The 19,055-nt window shown below is 48.5% G+C and overlaps 1 protein-coding gene across 2 annotated transcripts in view; it reads left to right on the forward strand.

Annotated features, from left to right (window-relative positions):
* The window catches only part of LOC110532696 (rho guanine nucleotide exchange factor 25), a 94,999-nt gene that overhangs the window by 36,720 nt on the left and 39,224 nt on the right, over positions 1-19,055 (forward strand). For both annotated transcript variants that reach the window (XM_036988725.1, XM_036988726.1), the window contains exon 2: positions 18,451-18,824. In XM_036988725.1, coding sequence (XP_036844620.1) covers positions 18,451-18,824 — 374 coding nt within the window. The remainder of the gene's footprint in view (positions 1-18,450; positions 18,825-19,055) is intronic.

Consider the following 19,055-nt stretch of genomic DNA (forward strand, 5'->3'; position numbering starts at 1 on the left):
CTGCAGAGAGTTCTGGATATCAGTGGTCCTGTGAGACTGCAGAGTGTTCTGGATGTCAGTGGTCCTGTGAGACTGCAGAGAGTTCTGGATGTCAGTGGTCCTGTGAGACTGCAGAGATTTCTGGATATCAGTGGTCCTGTGAGACTGCAGAGAGTTCTGGATGTCAGTGGTCCTGTGAGACTGCAGAGTGTTCTGGATGTCAGTGGTCCTGTGAGACTGCAGAGTGTTCTGGATGTCAGTGGTCCTGTGAGACTGCAGAGAGTTCTGGATGTCAGTGGTCCTGTGGTCCTGTGGTCCTGTGAGACTGCAGAGAGTTCTGGATGTCAGTGGTCCTGTGAGACTGCAGAGAGTTCTGGATGTCAGTGGTCCTGTGAGACTGCAGAGTGTTCTGGATGTCAGTGGTCCTGTGAGACTGCAGAGTGTTCTGGATGTCAGTGGTCCTGTGAGACTGCAGAGTGTTCTGGATGTCAGTGGTCCTGTGAGACTGCAGAGTGTTCTGGATGTCAGTGGTCCTGTGAGACTGCAGAGTGTTCTGGATGTCAGTGGTCCTGTGAGACTGCAGAGTGTTCTGGATGTCAGTGGTCCTGTGAGACTGCAGAGAGTTCTGGATGTCAGTGGTCCTGTGAGACTGCAGAGAGTTCTGGATGTCAGTGGTCCTGTGAGACTGCAGAGAGTTCTGGATGTCAGTGGTCCTGTGAGACTGCAGAGTGTTCTGGATGTCAGTGGTCCTGTGAGACTGCAGAGAGTTTTGGATGTCAGTGGTCCTGTGAGACTGCAGAGAGTTCTGGATATCAGTGGTCCTGTGAGACTGCAGAGTGTTCTGGATGTCAGTGGTCCTGTGAGACTGCAGAGTGTTCTGGATGTCAGTAGTCCTGTGAGACTGCAGAGTGTTCTGGATGTCAGTGGTCCTGTGAGACTGCAGAGTGTTCTGGATGTCAGTGGTCCTGTGAGACTGCAGAGTGTTCTGGATGTCAGTGGTCCTGTGAGACTGCAGAGAGTTCTGGATGTAAGTGGTCCTGTGAGACTGCAGAGAGTTCTGGATGTCAGTGGTCCTGTGAGACTGCAGAGAGTTCTGGATGTCAGTGGTCCTGTGAGACTGCAGAGAGTTCTGGATATCAGTGGTCCTGTGAGACTGCAGAGAGTTCTGGATATCAGTGGTCCTGTGAGACTGCAGAGAGTTCTGGATGTCAGTGGTCCTGTGAGACTGCAGAGTGTTCTGGATGTCAGTGGTCCTGTGAGACTGCAGAGTGTTCTGGATGTCAGTGGTCCTGTGAGACTGCAGAGAGTTCTGGATATCAGTGGTCCTGTGAGACTGCAGAGAGTTCTGGATATCAGTGGTCCTGTGAGACTGCAGAGTGTTCTGGATGTCAGTGGTCCTGTGAGACTGCAGAGAGTTCTGGATATCAGTGGTCCTGTGAGACTGCAGAGAGTTCTGGATGTCAGTGGTCCTGTGAGACTGCAGAGAGTTCTGGATATAAGTGGTCCTGTGAGACTGCAGAGAGTTCTGGATGTCAGTGGTCCTGTGAGACTGCAGAGTGTTCTGGATGTCAGTGGTCCTGTGAGACTGCAGAGTGTTCTGGATGTCAGTGGTCCTGTGAGACTGCAGAGAGTTCTGGATGTCAGTGGTCCTGTGGTCCTGTGGTCCTGTGAGACTGCAGAGAGTTCTGGATGTCAGTGGTCCTGTGAGACTGCAGAGAGTTCTGGATGTCAGTGGTCCTGTGAGACTGCAGAGTGTTCTGGATGTCAGTGGTCCTGTGAGACTGCAGAGTGTTCTGGATGTCAGTGGTCCTGTGAGACTGCAGAGTGTTCTGGATGTCAGTGGTCCTGTGAGACTGCAGAGTGTTCTGGATGTCAGTGGTCCTGTGAGACTGCAGAGTGTTCTGGATGTCAGTGGTCCTGTGAGACTGCAGAGTGTTCTGGATGTCTGTGGTCCTGTGAGACTGCAGAGAGTTCTGGATGTCAGTGGTCCTGTGAGACTGCAGAGAGTTCTGGATGTCAGTGGTCCTGTGAGACTGCAGAGAGTTCTGGATGTCAGTGGTCCTGTGAGACTGCAGAGTGTTCTGGATGTCAGTGGTCCTGTGAGACTGCAGAGAGTTTTGGATGTCAGTGGTCCTGTGAGACTGCAGAGAGTTCTGGATATCAGTGGTCCTGTGAGACTGCAGAGTGTTCTGGATGTCAGTGGTCCTGTGAGACTGCAGAGTGTTCTGGATGTCAGTAGTCCTGTGAGACTGCAGAGTGTTCTGGATGTCAGTGGTCCTGTGAGACTGCAGAGAGTTCTGGATGTCAGTGGTCCTGTGGTCCTGTGAGACTGCAGAGAGTTCTGGATGTCAGTGGTCATGTGATCCTGTGAGACTGCAGAGAGTTCTGGATGTCAGTGGTCCTGTGGTCCTGTGAGACTGCAGAGTGTTCTGGATGTCAGTGGTCCTGTGAGACTGCAGAGTGTTCTGGATGTCAGTGGTCCTGTGAGACTGCAGAGAGTTCTGGATATCAGTGGTCCTGTGAGACTGCAGAGAGTTCTGGATATCAGTGGTCCTGTGAGACTGCAGAGTGTTCTGGATGTCAGTGGTCCTGTGAGACTGCAGAGAGTTCTGGATATCAGTGGTCCTGTGAGACTGCAGAGAGTTCTGGATGTCAGTGGTCCTGTGAGACTGCAGAGAGTTCTGGATATAAGTGGTCCTGTGAGACTGCAGAGAGTTCTGGATGTCAGTGGTCCTGTGAGACTGCAGAGTGTTCTGGATGTCAGTGGTCCTGTGAGACTGCAGAGTGTTCTGGATGTCAGTGGTCCTGTGAGACTGCAGAGAGTTCTGGATGTCAGTGGTCCTGTGGTCCTGTGGTCCTGTGAGACTGCAGAGAGTTCTGGATGTCAGTGGTCCTGTGAGACTGCAGAGAGTTCTGTATGTCAGTGGTCCTGTGAGACTGCAGAGTGTTCTGGATGTCAGTGGTCCTGTGAGACTGCAGAGTGTTCTGGATGTCAGTGGTCCTGTGAGACTGCAGAGTGTTCTGGATGTCAGTGGTCCTGTGAGACTGCAGAGTGTTCTGGATGTCAGTGGTCCTGTGAGACTGCAGAGTGTTCTGGATGTCAGTGGTCCTGTGAGACTGCAGAGTGTTCTGGATGTCAGTGGTCCTGTGAGACTGCAGAGAGTTCTGGATGTCAGTGGTCCTGTGAGACTGCAGAGAGTTCTGGATGTCAGTGGTCCTGTGAGACTGCAGAGAGTTCTGGATGTCAGTGGTCCTGTGAGACTGCAGAGTGTTCTGGATGTCAGTGGTCCTGTGAGACTGCAGAGAGTTTTGGATGTCAGTGGTCCTGTGAGACTGCAGAGAGTTCTGGATATCAGTGGTCCTGTGAGACTGCAGAGTGTTCTGGATGTCAGTGGTCCTGTGAGACTGCAGAGTGTTCTGGATGTCAGTAGTCCTGTGAGACTGCAGAGTGTTCTGGATGTCAGTGGTCCTGTGAGACTGCAGAGAGTTCTGGATGTCAGTGGTCCTGTGGTCCTGTGAGACTGCAGAGAGTTCTGGATGTCAGTGGTCATGTGATCCTGTGAGACTGCAGAGAGTTCTGGATGTCAGTGGTCCTGTGGTCCTGTGAGACTGCAGAGTGTTCTGGATGTCAGTGGTCCTGTGAGACTGCAGAGTGTTCTGGATGTCAGTGGTCCTGTGAGACTGCAGAGAGTTCTGGATGTAAGTGGTCCTGTGAGACTGCAGAGAGTTCTGGATGTCAGTGGTCCTGTGAGACTGCAGAGAGTTCTGGATGTCAGTGGTCCTGTGAGACTGCAGAGAGTTCTGGATATCAGTGGTCCTGTGAGACTGCAGAGTGTTCTGGATGTCAGTGGTCCTGTGAGACTGCAGAGTGTTCTGGATGTCAGTGGTCCTGTGAGACTGCAGAGAGTTCTGGATGTCAGTGGTCCTGTGGTCCTGTGAGACTGCAGAGAGTTCTGGATGTCAGTGGTCCTGTGGTCCTGTGAGACTGCAGAGAGTTCTGGATGTCAGTGGTCCTGTGGTCCTGTGAGACTGCAGAGAGTTCTGGATGTCAGTGGTCCTGTGAGACTGCAGAGTGTTCTGGATGTCAGTGGTCCTGTGAGACTGCAGAGTGTTCTGGATGTCAGTGGTCCTGTGAGACTGTGAGACTGCAGAGTGTTCTGGATGTCAGTGGTCCTGTGAGACTGCAGAGTGTTCTGGATGTCAGTGGTCCTGTGAGACTGCAGAGTGTTCTGGATGTCAGTGGTCCTGTGAGACTGCAGAGTGTTCTGGATGTCAGTGGTCCTGTGAGACTGCAGAGAGTTCTGGATGTCAGTGGTCCTGTGAGACTGCAGAGTGTTCTGGATGTCAGTGGTCCTGTGAGACTGCAGAGTGTTCTGGATGTCAGTGGTCCTGTGAGACTGCAGAGTGTTCTGGATGTCAGTGGTCCTGTGAGACTGCAGAGTGTTCTGGATGTCAGTGGTCCTGTGAGACTGCAGAGTGTTCTGGATGTCAGTGGTCCTGTGAGACTGCAGAGAGTTCTGGATGTCAGTGGTCCTGTGAGACTGCAGAGTGTTCTGGATGTCAGTGGTCCTGTGAGACTGCAGAGTGTTCTGGATGTCAGTGGTCCTGTGAGACTGCAGAGTGTTCTGGATGTCAGTGGTCCTGTGAGACTGCAGAGAGTTCTGGATGTCAGTGGTCCTGTGAGACTGCAGAGTGTTCTGGATGTCAGTGGTCCTGTGAGACTGCAGAGTGTTCTGGATGTCAGTGGTCCTGTGAGACTGCAGAGTGTTCTGGATGTCAGTGGTCCTGTGAGACTGCAGAGTGTTCTGGATGTCAGTGGTCCTGTGAGACTGCAGAGTGTTCTGGATGTCAGTGGTCCTGTGAGACTGCAGAGAGTTCTGGATGTCAGTGGTCCTGTGAGACTGCAGAGTGTTCTGGATGTCAGTGGTCCTGTGAGACTGCAGAGTGTTCTGGATGTCAGTGGTCCTGTGAGACTGCAGAGTGTTCTGGATGTCAGTGGTCCTGTGAAGAAGTGTGCCCCATTCCAGTCAGCAGCCAAGGCTCTTAGCCTGATCAGTTTCTATGGCTCACCTACCAGCTGATCAATTCTCTTCAGGAGAGGACTCACACACACACACACACACACACACACACACACACACACACACACACACACACACACACACACACACACACACACACACACAGTTCTGTAGAGGTTTGCTCTTGTTTTTGTGTATTTCTGTGTGTATGTATTAGGATCCCCATTAGCTGTTGCATGGCAGCAGCTTCTCTTCCTGGGGTTCGAAACGGGATTAAAAAAATGACATTACAACAAACCGTAAGAACAGCGTACACCAAGACATTATTATTATTACTTTTTTAAACATTTATAATAGAAATTGTACAATACAACAATATTACTGTGTGTGTGTGTGTGTGTGTGTGTGTGTGTGTGTGTGTGTGTGTGTGTGTGTGTGTGTGTGTGTGTGTGTGTGTCCGGCCCAAGGATAGCCGTTTGCTGTATGCCAGTCACAGTACCCAGTATAATGGACTCTGAGCAACTGTTTCAGAATGGGCTAAAGTGACGTAGTCATGGTTTTGGGAAGCGGCCCATTGATTCACTTTCTAATTTGCACAGTGACACAACCTTCAGTAACCAACTTCTGAATACAGGTACTGAACTTTCCAAAACTGAGCAGTTGGCTACAATACATGGATGGTCAGAGGTTAGATATAGTCTATTATGGCTGTCTTTCAGAAGTATAACCCAGACGTGCTGTACACTGTGCAATGTTTGGGGTAGAATCTCCTTCCAACAGACACAAAGACCAACACTCCATTAGAAAGGAAGAACAGAGAGATCAATAGACAGAGATAGACAGTTAGCTCCATGAATCAGACAGTCAGCTCCATCACAGACAGACAGTCAGCTCCATCAGTCAGACAGACAGCTAGACACAGACAGTAGGAACAGTGTGTGGGTGTCTTGTTGAAAGCCCAGCAACATTAACTGAACACCCCAGCATGCTTGATCTGTGTGTGTGTGTGTGTCTGATCTTAGCTTTCATGTGCCAATGCCTTTTACTGTAAACAATGGTGAACCTGCATTAACTAAATGAACCCACTCAGTGTGCAATCTGTTCCTAGAAAGAGACCATTAGAGATTGGAGAAAATGTGTGTGTGCTTGCATGCTTAAAGTACAATTCCACGCTTTATAACCAGTTATGTTGTTAGTATACATGCACTAGTGGAAGATATGATACACATTTTGTTTTTGTCATTTTTAAAGCTTCTGCATTGCCCTCGTCTACAGTATACTACAATTCCTAGAGTGCATTTCACCTCACAGGATGCAATGCTCCGCCCAGTCTGCAGACGAAGCTTACGTCATAAATTATGAGTGCATTTCAGATTACTTTTGGGTTGTAATTATACTGAACATAAATGTAAACGCAACAATTTCAACGATTTTACTGAGTTACAGTTCATATAAGGAAATCCGTAAATTTAAATAATCTATGGATTTCACATGACTAGTCAAGTGTGTAGCCATGGGTCGGCCTGGGTGCACACCCAATCAAAATGAGTTTTTAACCCACTGTTCCCCTGTAGGCTGTCATTGTAAATAAGAATTTGTTCTTAACTGACTTGCCTAGTTAAATAAAGGTTACAATTTAAAAACATTTTTTAAAAGCCAGATGTGGAGGTCCTGGGCTACCGTGGTTACACGTGGTCTGCAGTTGTGAGGCTGGTTGGACGTCTGCCAAATTCTCTCAAATGACGTTGGAGGCGGTTTATGGTAGAGAACATTCAATTCTCTGGCAACAGGTCTGGTCGACATTCCTGCAGTCAGCATGCTTGTTGTGTGACACAACTGCACATTTTAGAGTGGCCATTTATTGTCCCCAGCGCAAGGTGCTCCTCTGTAAGGATCATGCTGTTTCATCAGCTTCTTGATATGCCACACCTGTCAGGTGGATGGATTATCTTGGCAAAGGAGAAATGCTCACTACAGGGACGTAAACACATTTGTACACAACATTTGAGAGAAATAAGCTTGTAGGAAAATTGTATTTCAGCTCATGAAACCTAAGACCAACACTTTACATGTTGCATTTATATTTTTGTTCAGCATATATATTAGAATGCTTGCATGAACATCACAGTGACTATATGTTCATGTCATTGTCACCAATCAACTGGATTACTCAACAAAAAAATGTATATAGATGCTAACCAAAAGTTACTGTCTTAAACAGTCCAATCAGCATGTAGGTCTGTTACAACATATAGAATGACATTTGCAGGCTGTTACGCACACCTCTGTGAAGAGGGAACGCAACACCCTGCTACAACTCAACTCCCCGTGAAGTGAAAGAGGTATGGGACTGTAGGTGTGAGTAAGGATGACAAAGGCAGAGAGAGGTACCGTTTACAAGGAATTTATCACTTCACACAGTAATATGGGGAAAAGGGGCTGGACAGAACCAAAGCAAAGAAAGTAAATGTCAAAGCCCCCTCTCCTACCTTACCTGCCTACCCACTACTTACCTAATTTAGCACCACCTGGTGCCCTAGCCAAAATACAGGGGGTGGTCCGCCCAGGTCTTACCTAGTGTGCCTAGACAGTGAATATACTACGGGTATATGTATGCCCGCGGATCTCTTGCCTAAGCACTCCCTAGGTGCCTTCCCCTTCCCCCCTGGGAACAAATTAAACAGAACGTCACGGCCCCTCCTCTGCAGTGCAGGGGCGGTTCCTCCTGCAGGCAGAGGAGGGTCGTTAGTGATTGGAGTCACCTGGGCTCAGGGTATTTAAATGGCTTCACTAATCACTCTCTCTCTGCTCCTCCAGGTATGATCCTGTTTTGTTTGTTCCTTTGTAGTTTTGCATAGTTTTCGCTCAGTCATTCACACACACAGATTCACACATGCCTGCACTTTACATACACCTCACATTATGATACTTTCACACCTCATTCCTTTTTCTTTGTTTAAAGTTAAGTTTTGGTTTACAATAAAGAACCTTTTTGATTGGCTTATACCCGTTGTTCGTGTCCCCTCACTTTTGCCACAGGCTATGAGCCGGCCTGTGACAAGAATAACAAACCATTTCAATAATCAAAACACTGCCTCCTATTGACACAAATACATAACCAATCAGCTCCCTCAGCAACAACTAACAGAGTACATACCAAATATCTTTCTGAGAAACAACCAACATATACTATAACCCTCAGCCATCAGCCTCCTCTCTCAACCATCAGCCTCCTCTCTCAGCCATCAGCCTCCTCTCTCAGCCATCAGCCTCCTCTCTCAGCCATCAGCCTCCCCTCTCAGCCATCAGCCTCCTCTCTCAGCCATCAGCCTCCTCTCTCAACCATCAGCCTCCTCTCTCAGCCATCAGCCTCCTCTCTCAGCCATCAGCCTCCTCTCTCAGCCATCAGCCTCCTCTCTCAGCCATCAGCCTCCTCTCTCAGCCATCAGCCTCCTCTCTCAGCCATCAGCCTCCCCTCTCAGCCATCAGCCTCCTCTCTCAGCCATCAGCCTCCCCTCTCAGCCATCAGCCTCCTCTCTCAGCCATCAGCCTCCTCTCTCAGCCATCAGCCTCCTCTCTCAGCCATCAGCCTCCCCTCTCAGCCATCAGCCTCCCCTCTCAGCCATCAGCCTCCTCTCTCAGCCATCAGCCTCCTCTCTCAGCCATCAGCCTCCTCTCTCAGCCATCAGCCTCCCCTCTCAGCCATCAGCCTCCCCTCTCAGCCATCAGCCTCCCCTCTCAGCCATCAGCCTCCTCTCTCAGCCATCAGCCTCCTCTCTCAGCCATCAGCCTCCCCTCTCAGCCATCAGCCTCCTCTCTCAGCCATCAGCCTCCCCTCTCAGCCATCAGCCTCCTCTCTCAGCCATCAGCCTCCCCTCTCAGCCATCAGCCTCCTCTCTCAGCCATCAGCCTCCTCTCTCAGCCATCAGCCTCCCCTCTCAGCCATCAGCCTCCTCTCTCAGCCATCAGCCTCCTCTCTCAGCCATCAGCCTCCCCTCTCAGCCATCAGCCTCCTCTCTCAGCCATCAGCCTCCTCTCTCAGCCATCAGCCTCCCCTCTCAGCCATCAGCCTCCTCTCTCAGCCATCAGCCTCCTCTCTCAGCCATCAGCCTCCCCTCTCAGCCATCAGCCTCCTCTCTCAGCCATCAGCCTCCTCTCTCAGCCATCAGCCTCCCCTCTCAGCCATCAGCCTCCTCTCTCAGCCATCAGCCTCCCCTCTCAGCCATCAGCCTCAGCAGTGTTTTTTTTTCTTTCTGAGCAACAGACCACTGGTTTTTATATAGCTTCAGAAGGCATTGGTAATTGGAGACAGCTGCGTCCTGACGAGGGGGCGGGGTCAGCTCTCCAATTAGCCATGGAATCGACCAATCAGCTGCTTGGGGGGATTTCAGGAAGCCATCCTGAAATACACACCTAACAAACCACAACACAGAAACTGGGGAATGTAACACAGGCAACAGGCAACAGAATCGAGGTCTCTCATGATTGAAGCCTGTATCTTTGGCGCTAATGTTAGCAATGCTAGCTAGCTAAGTAGCTAACCTTGCTGCATCTGGAGAAGAAAAAAAATTGACAATCAAAGCTAACAAATATTTACAAGTCACTTTAAAAATATATTTGGAAAGGGCACAACGGCAGCCAGAGCTACAACTTCATTGGTGATCGTGGGAGGGGTTTTGCTGAATGGATTCATGATTTGAGCCTTGAACAACAGAAAAATATTGGAGTAAGCTGACTATACAGTTGAAGTCGGAAGTTTACATACACTTAGACTGGCATCATTAAAATTCATTTTTCACCACTCCACAAATGTCTTGTTAACAAACTATAGTTTTGGCAAATTGGTTAGGACATCTACTTGGTGCATGACACAAGTCATTCTTCCAACAATTGTTTACAGACAGATTATTTCACCTTATCACAATTCCAGTGAGTCAGAAGTTTACATACACTAAGTTGACTGTGCCTTTAAACAGCTTGGAAAATTCCAGAAAATGATGCCATGGCTTTAGAAGCCTCTGATAGGATAATTGACATCATTTGAGTCAATTGGAGGTCTGGTCATTCAAATCGTTGAGTCGTTGAGACTTCGAAGCAATTTCCAAATGCCTGAAGGTGCCACGTTCATCTGTACAAACAAAGTACGCAAGTATAAACACCATGGGACCACGTAGCCATCATACTGCTCAGGAAGGAGACGCATTTTATCTCCTAGAGATGAACGTATTTTGGTGCGAAAAGTGCAAATCAATCCCACAACAGCAGCAAAGGACCTTGTGACGATTCTGGAGGAAACAGGTACAAAAGTATCTATATCCACAGTAAAACGAGTCCTATTTTGACATAACATGAAAGGCCGCTCAGCAAGGAAGAAGAAGCCACTGCTCCAAAACCGCCAAAAAAGGCCAGACTACGGTTTGCAACTGCACATGGGAACAAAGATTGTACTTTTTGGAGAATTGTCCTCTGGTCTGATGAAACAAAAATTGAACTGTTTGACCATAATGACCATCGTTATGTTTGTAGGAAAAAGGGGGAGGCTTGCAAGCCGAAGAACACCATCCCAACCGTGAAGCACGGTGGTGGCAGCATCATGTTGTGGGGGTGCTTTGCTGCAGGAGGGACTGGTGCACTTCACAAAATAGATGGAATCATGAGGTAGGAAAATTATGTGGATATATTGAAGCAACGTCTCAAGACATGTCAGGAAATCACAAATGGGTCTTCCAAATGGACAATGGCGCCAAGCGTACTTCCAAAGTTGTGGCAAAATGGCTTAAGGACAACAAAGTCAAGGTATTGGAGTGGCCATCACAAAGCCCTGACCTCAATCCTATAGAAGATTTGCGGTCAGAACTGACAAAGCGTGTGTGAGCAAAGAGCAAACCTGATTCAGTTACACCAGCTCTGTCAGGAGGAATGGGCCAAAATTCACCCAATTTATTGTGGGAAGGTTATGGAAGGCTACCCAAAACGTTTGACCCAAGTTAAACAATTTGAAGGCAATGCTACGAAATACTAATTGAGTGTATGTAAACTTCTGACCCACTGGGAATGTGATGAAAGAAATGAAAGCTGAAATAAATCATTCTCTCTACTATTATTCTGACATTTCACATTCTTAAAATAAAGTGGTGATCCTAACTGACCTAAGACAGGGAATATTTACTCGGATTAAATGTCAGGAATTGTGAAAAACTGAGTTTAAATGTATTTGGCTAAGGTGTATGTAAACTTCTGACTTCAACTGTAAATATTATTCTATAGGTTATTGAGCATCTATTTAAAATATTTACAGATGTTATTAGACAAAATATATCGGGCTCCCGATTGGTGCAGCACTCTAAGGCACTGCATCTCAGTGCTCGAGGCGTCACTACAGACCCTGGTTGGATTCCAGACTGTATCACAACCGGCTATGATAGGGAGTCCCGTAGGGCGGTGCACATCTGGCCCAGCATCGTTCGGGTTTGGCTGGGGTAGGCCGTCGTTATAAATAAGGTAAATAAGAATTTGTTCTTAAATGACTTGCCTAGTTAAATAAAGGTTAAATAAATAAAACATCAGGGAGTTCCAATACGATCAGAAGCAGTGGGCTGCAGTGAGGTAGATGGATGCAGTGAGGTAGATGGATGCAGTGAGGTAGATGGATGCAGTGAGGTAGATGGATGCAGTGAGGTAGATGGATGCAGTGAGGTAGATGGATGCAGTGAGGTAGATGGATGCAGTGAGGTAGATGGATGCAGTGAGGTAGACGGATGCAGTGAGGTAGACGGATGCAGTGAGGTAGATGGATGCAGTGAGGTAGATGGATGCAGTGAGGTAGATGGATGCAGTGAGGTAGATGGATGCAGTGAGGTAGATGGATGCAGTGAGGTAGATGGATGCAGTGAGGTAGATGGATGCAGTGAGGTAGACGGATGCAGTGAGGTAGATGGATGCAGTGTGAGGAGTTGCAGCAGCGGACATGTTTTTCTATTTCCAAAGTGTAACACACTGCTATCAGCTGCCTTTACTATCCAGCACCACGGGTATGTGTGTAATGACAGATGGACAGAGAGAGAGGGAGAAAGAGAGCAGCTGGTTGTCATAGTGACATATGCGGCAGATGATGATGATGCTGCAGACCCCGTAGTACTAAACCCTCTGGTAATTACACCATCCCAAATCACTCATACACACACTACAGGCCCTGCTACTACCAAAGCTCGGGTCATTAGAGCATCACACAGCTGAGAGCAGACTTATCAGACTCAATCATTGTCATTGTCCATTGGAGATTGTACCCCCTCTGTTCCTCTGTTCCTCTCTCCTCCATTTATCCCCCATCCCTACCAGCCTCAGGCCTCCATTTATCCCCCATCCCTACCAGCCTCAGACCTCCATTTATCCCCCATCCCTACCAGCCTCAGACCTCCATTTATCCCCCATCCCTACCAGCCTCAGACCTCCATTTATTCCCCATCCCTACCAGCCTCAGGCCTCCATTTATCCCCCATCCCTACCAGCCTCAGACCTCCATTTATCCCCCATCCCTACCAGCCTCAGACCTCCATTTATCCCCCCATCCCTACCAGCCTCAGACCTCCATTTATCCCCCATCCCTACCAGCCTCAGACCTCCATTTATCCCCCATCCCTACCAGCCTCAGACCTCCATTTATCCCCCATCCCTACCAGCCTCAGACCTCCATTTATCCCCCATCCCTACCAGCCTCAGACCTCCATTTATCCCCCATCCCTACCACTTCAAACCTCCATTTATCCCCCCATCCCTACCAGCCTCAAACCTCCATTTATCCCCCCATCCCTACCAGCCTCAGACCTCCATTTATACCCCCATCCCTACCAGCCTCAGACCTCCATTTATCCCCCATCCCTACCAGCCTCAGACCTCCATTTATACCCCCATCTCTACCAGCCTCAGACCTCCATTTATACCCCCATCCCTACCAGCCTCAGATCTCCATTTATACCCCCATCCCTACCAGCCTCAGACCTCCATTTATACCCCATCCCTACCAGCCTCAGACCTCCATTTATACCCCATCCCTACCAGCCTCAGACCTCCATTTATCCCCCCATCCCTACCAGCCTCAGACCTCCATTTATCCCCCATCCCTACCACTTCAAACCTCCATTTATCCCCCCATCCCTACCAGCCTCAAACCTCCATTTATCCCCCCATCCCTACCAGCCTCAGACCTCCATTTATACCCCCATCCCTACCAGCCTCAGACCTCCATTTATCCCCCATCCCTAACAGCCTCAGACCTCCATTTATACCCCCATCTCTACCAGCCTCAGACCTCCATTTATACCCCCATCCCTACCAGCCTCAGATCTCCATTTATACCCCCATCCCTACCAGCCTCAGACCTCCATTTATCCCCCATCCCTACCAGCCTCAGACCTCCATTTATCCCCCATCCCTACCAGCCTCAGACCTCCATTTATCCCCCCATCCCTACCAGCCTCAGACCTCCATTTATACCCCATCCCTACCAGCCTCAGACCTCCATTTATCCCCCATCCCTACCAGCCTCAGACCTCCATTTATACCCCATCCCTACCAGCCTCAGACCTCCATTTATACCCCCATCCCTACCAGTCTCAGACCTCCATTCATCCCCCAACCATACCAGCCTCAAGACCTACATTTATCCCCCATCCCCACCAGCCTCAGACCTCCATTTATCCCCCATCCCTACCAGCCTCAGGCCTCCATTTATCCCCCCATCCCTACCAGCCTCAGACCTCCATTTATACCCCCATCCCTACCAGCCTCAGATCCCCTTAAACTTTACACACTTTCATGTGTGTGTGTGTGTGTGTGTGTGTGTGTGTGTGTGTGTGTGTGTGTGTATCGTGAAACAACCCACCAGAAGCTCACACACATGCCATCTATAAAACAGACTATTCTTTGGCTAGACATGTTAAAGAGAGACAGAGGACCAAATCTGTTCTCCTCAGTCAAACTGTGAGGAAGACAAGAGAGAGTGTTAGATGGAAGAGACAGACTGTAGACAAACAGCCACACAGCAGTGGACCATTGAATGTGTTGAAGTATGTCTTGTCTACTGGATTCAGTATATATTTAGTTTTCAATGGATATGGTAACTGTCAGCAAGGCAGTAGCTCTATAGGGAGGAAGAGGAGGAGGGGGAAGAGGAGGAGGAGGGGGAAGAGGAGGAGAAGGGGGAAGAGGAGGAGAAGGGGAGGATGAGGAGGGGGAGGGGAGGAGGGGGAGGATGAGAATGAGGAGGGGGAAGAGGAGGGGATAGTTGCATAAGGTACATGATTCTTCCCTGATTTTCTAATACAGAAATTGAACCTAGAGATTGTGATTTATAAACAATGTTATTTTCATTAATTTTGATCTCTATGTGGTTGAACACTTTTTAAGACAGAGAAAAGAGAACATGTTTCACATGGCTTGTTCTACTGAGACTGACACAGTTGTTTGTGTTTTGACAGAGATATTTTATTGAGCCTAAATGAAAATTGAAAAAACATTTTCACTTCACATACAAACTTAGAAGGATTGTGAATTTAGAGCCGACTAGCTTTGAAACACTTACATATTGGAAACACTTGCATATTGGAAACACTTACAAATTGGACACACTTACATATTGGAAACACTTACATATTGGAAACACTTACAAATTGGACACACTTACATATTGGAAACACTTACAAATTGGACACACTTACATATTGGAAACACTTACAAATTGGAAACACTTACATATTGGAAACACTTACAAATTGGACACACTTACATATTGGAAACACTTACAAATTGGAAACACTTACATATTGGAAACACTTACAAATTGGACACACTTACATATTGGAAACACTTACAAATTGGACACACTTACATATTGGAAACACTTACATATTGGAAACACTTACATATTGGAAACACTTACAAATTGGACACACTTACATATTGGAAACACTTACAAATTGGACACACTTACATATTGGAAACACGTACATATTGGAAACACTTACAAATTGGAAACACGTACATATTGGACACACTTACATATTGGAAACACTTACATATTGGAAACACTTACAAATTGGACACACTTACATATTGGAAACACTTACATATTGGAAACACTTACAAATTGGACACACTTACATATTGGACACACTTACATATTGGAAACACTTACAAATTGGACACACTTACATATTGGAAACACTTACATATTGGAAACACTTACAAATTGGACACACTTACATATTGGACACACTTACATATTGGAAACACTTACATATTGGAAACACTTACATATTGGAAACACTTACATATTGGAAACACTTACAAATTGGACACACTTACATATTGGAAACACTTACATATTGGAAACACTTACAAATTGGACACACTTACATATTGGAAACACTTACATATTGGAAACACTTACATATTGGACACACTTACATATTGGGCCACTGACTTGTGTCAGCATAAGCTTTATAAAGAACTAATGAATGCTAACTCTATCTCTCTCTCTCTCTCTCTCTCTCTCTCTCTCTCTCGTCATTCACTGATAACACTGAGAGTTCCTGTTGAGAGAGGGGAGAGAGTGGAGAGTTACTGATTAGGGAGGGGATAGAGTGGAGAGTTACTGTTGAGAGCGGGGAAAGAGAGGAGAGTTACTGTTGAGGGAGGGGAGGGTTACTGTTGAGAGAGGGGAGAGTTACTGTTGAGGGAGGGGAGAGAGTGGAGAGTTACTGTTGAGGGAGGGGAGAGAGTGGAGAGTTACTGTTGAGGGAGGAGAAAGAGAGGAGAGTTACTGTTGGGGGAGGGGAGAGAGTGGAGAGTTACTGTTGAGAGAGGGGAGAGTTACTGTTGAGGGAGGGGAGAGAGTGGAGAGTTACTGTTGAGGGAGGGGAAAGTGTGGAGAGTTACTGTTGAGGGAGGGGAGAGAGTGGATAGTTACTGTTGAGAGAGTGGAGAGTTACTGATTAGGGAGGGGATAGAGTGGAGAGTTACTGTTGAGGGAGGGGAGAGTTACTGTTGAGGGATGGGAGAGGTACTGATGAGGGAGTGGGAGAGGGGAGAGTTACTGTTGCGGGAGGGGGGGGAGTGGAGAGTTACTGTTGAGGTAGGGGAGAGAGTGGAAAGTTACTGTTGAGGGAGGGGAGAGAATGGAAAGTTACTGTTGAGGGAGAGGGAGAGTTACTGTTGAGGGAGGGGGAAGAGAGTGGAGAGTTACTGTTGAGAGAGGGGAGAGTTTATTTTGAGGGAGGGGGAGAGTTACTGATGAGGGAGGGGGAGAGGGGAGAGTTACTGTTGAGGGAGGGGAGAGAGTGGTGAGTTACCTGTTGAGAGACGGGAGAGTTACTGATGAAGGAGGGGAAGAGAGGGGAGAGTTACTGTTGAGGGAGGGGAGAGAGTGGAGAGTTACTGACGAGGGAGGGGGAGAGGGGAGAGTTACTGTTGGGAGAGGGGAGAGTTACTGTTGAGGGAGGGGAGAGTTACTGTTGGGAGAGGGGAGAGTTACTGTTGAGGGAGGGGAGAGAGTGGAAAGTTACTGTTGAGGGAGAGGGAGAGTTACTGTTGAGGGAGGGGGGAGAGAGTGGAGAGTTACTGTTGAGGGTGGGGGGAGAGAGGAGAGAGTTACTGTTGAGGGAGGGGGAGAGTTACTGATGAGGGAGGGGGAGAGGGGGGAAAGTAACTGTTGAGGGAGGGGAGAGAGGGGAGAGTTACTAACGAGGGAAGGGGAGAGAGGGCAAAGTTACTGTTGAGGGAGGGGGAGAGAGGAGAGAGTTACTGTTGAGGGAGGGGGAGAGGGGAGAGTTACTGTTGAGGGAGGAGAGTTACTGTTGAGGGAGGGGGAGAGTTACTGTTGAGGGAGGAGAGAGAGTGGAGAGTTACTGTTGAGGGAGGAGAGAGAGTGGAAAGTTACTGTTGAGGGAGAGGGAGAGTTACCGTTGAGAGAGGCGAGAGTTTCTGTTGATGGAGGGGGAGGGGGGAGAGTTACTGATGAGGGAGGGGGAGAGTTACTGATGAGGGAGAGGGAGAGGGAGAGTTACTGATGAGGGAGGGGGAGGGGGGAGAGTTACTGTTTAGAGAGGGGAGAGTTTCTGTTGATGGAGGGGGAGGGGAGAGAGTTACTGATGAGGGAGGGGGAGAGTTACTGATGAGGGAGGGGGAGAGGGGGGAAAGTAACTGTTGAGGGAGGGGAGAGAGTGGAGAGTTACTGACGAGGGAAGGGGAGAGAGGGCAAAGTTACTGTTGAGGGAGGGGGAGAGAGGAGAGAGTTACTGTTGAGGGAGGGGGAGAGGGGAGAGTTACTGTTGAGGGAGGAGAGTTACTGTTGAGGGAGGGGGAGAGTTACTGTTGAGGGAGGAGAGAGAGTGGAGAGTTACTGTTGAGGGAGGAGAGAGAGTGGAGAGTTACTGTTGAGGGAGGAGAGAGAGTGGAAAGTTACTGTTGAGGGAGGGGGAGAGAGGAGAGAGTTACTGTTGAGGGAGGGGGAGAGTTACTGATGAGGGAGAGGGAGAGTTACTGATGAGGGAGCGGGAGGAGAGTTACTGTTGAGGGAGGGGGGAGAGTTACTGATGAGGGAGGGGGAGAGTTACTGATGAGGGAGAGTTACTGATGAGGGAGGGGAGAGTTACTGTTGATGGAGGGGAGAGTGGTGAGTTCCCTGTTGAGAGACGGGAGAGTTACTGTTGAGGGAGGGGGAGAGTTACTGATGAGGGAGGGGGGAGAGAGGGGAAAGTAACTGTTGAGGGAGGGGAGAGAGGGGAAAGTTATTGTTGAGGGACGGGGAGAGAGGAGAGAGTTACTGTTGAGGGAGGGGGAGAGGGGAGAGTTACTGTTGAGGGAGGGTGAGAGAGTGGAGAGTTACTGTTGCTTTCTCCTCATATTTCCTCTAGTCCAGCTCTATGGTCATCCAGCTCTATGGTCATCCAACTCTATGGTCATCCAGCTCTATGGTCATCCAGCTCTATGGTCATCCAGCTCTATGGTCATCCAGCTCTATGGTCATCCAGCTCTATGATCACTCAGCTCTATGATTACTCAGCTCTATGATCACTCAGCTCTATGATCACCCAGCTCTATGATCACTCAGCTTTGTGTTCAACCAGCTCTATGGTCATCCAGCTCTATGATCACTCAGCTCTATGATCACTCAGCTCTGTGTTCAACCAGCTCTGTGTTCATCCAGCTCTGTGTTCACCTAGCTCTACGGTCATCCAGCTCTATGGTCATCCATTGTTTAACTAGCATATTTATCCCGCTCTAGTTCTGCACCAAAACTATGTGTCTGCTGCTGCCCTTTGCCTTAGTTAAACTTCCATTCGTCTATCTGGAGAGATGAGAAATCCCAGTCGTTGACTTAGAGAGTTTATCATTCCTCTTCTCTTGACCTGTTATGTGACCTTTGCCCCCTCCCTCCTCTCCCTCCCTCCAGACTCATACTCGGCTGCAGGCAGCGAGGGTAGCATCTCCACCTCCGTGGCGTCCCTGCCTCCGACCCTGACGGTTTCCTGTAGCTCTGCCCCCAGCTCCCCAGGCTCGCGACGTTCCGTAAGCACCTTGAAGAAGTGGCTGACCAATCCAGTCCGCAAGCTCAGCGCTGGGGCCGTCAACATCTCAGCCAGCTCCAAGGGGGAGCGGCAGGTCAGGAAGTTGGATGGGGGAAGCAAATCCCCTCCTCCTATTCCCCCTTCTAGGCAGAGTCATGACCTGGGCCTGGGCCTGGGCCTGGGAGGGCTGGGGCTTGGCAGACCCCTAGGATCAGAGGACCACCTCACCACTATACTACCCATCACACACAAAGAGATGGTGAGTGGAGAGGCATTGCTAAGCACTAGTTTTACCTTTGTAAAGGTAGAGAACACTAGGGATACAAAAACCTACATTACATACAAGTATGTACAGTACCAGTCAAAAGTTTGGACACACCTACTCATTAAAGGGTTTTTCTTTAGAATAATAGTGAAGACATCAAAACTATGTAATAACACCTATGGAGTAACCAAAAAAACACAGAGTGAAGGAAAAGCAGCCAACAAG

The sequence above is a fragment of the Oncorhynchus mykiss genome, chromosome 9, assembly GCF_013265735.2.
Source record: "Oncorhynchus mykiss isolate Arlee chromosome 9, USDA_OmykA_1.1, whole genome shotgun sequence".
Classification (NCBI taxonomy): domain Eukaryota; kingdom Metazoa; phylum Chordata; class Actinopteri; order Salmoniformes; family Salmonidae; genus Oncorhynchus; species Oncorhynchus mykiss.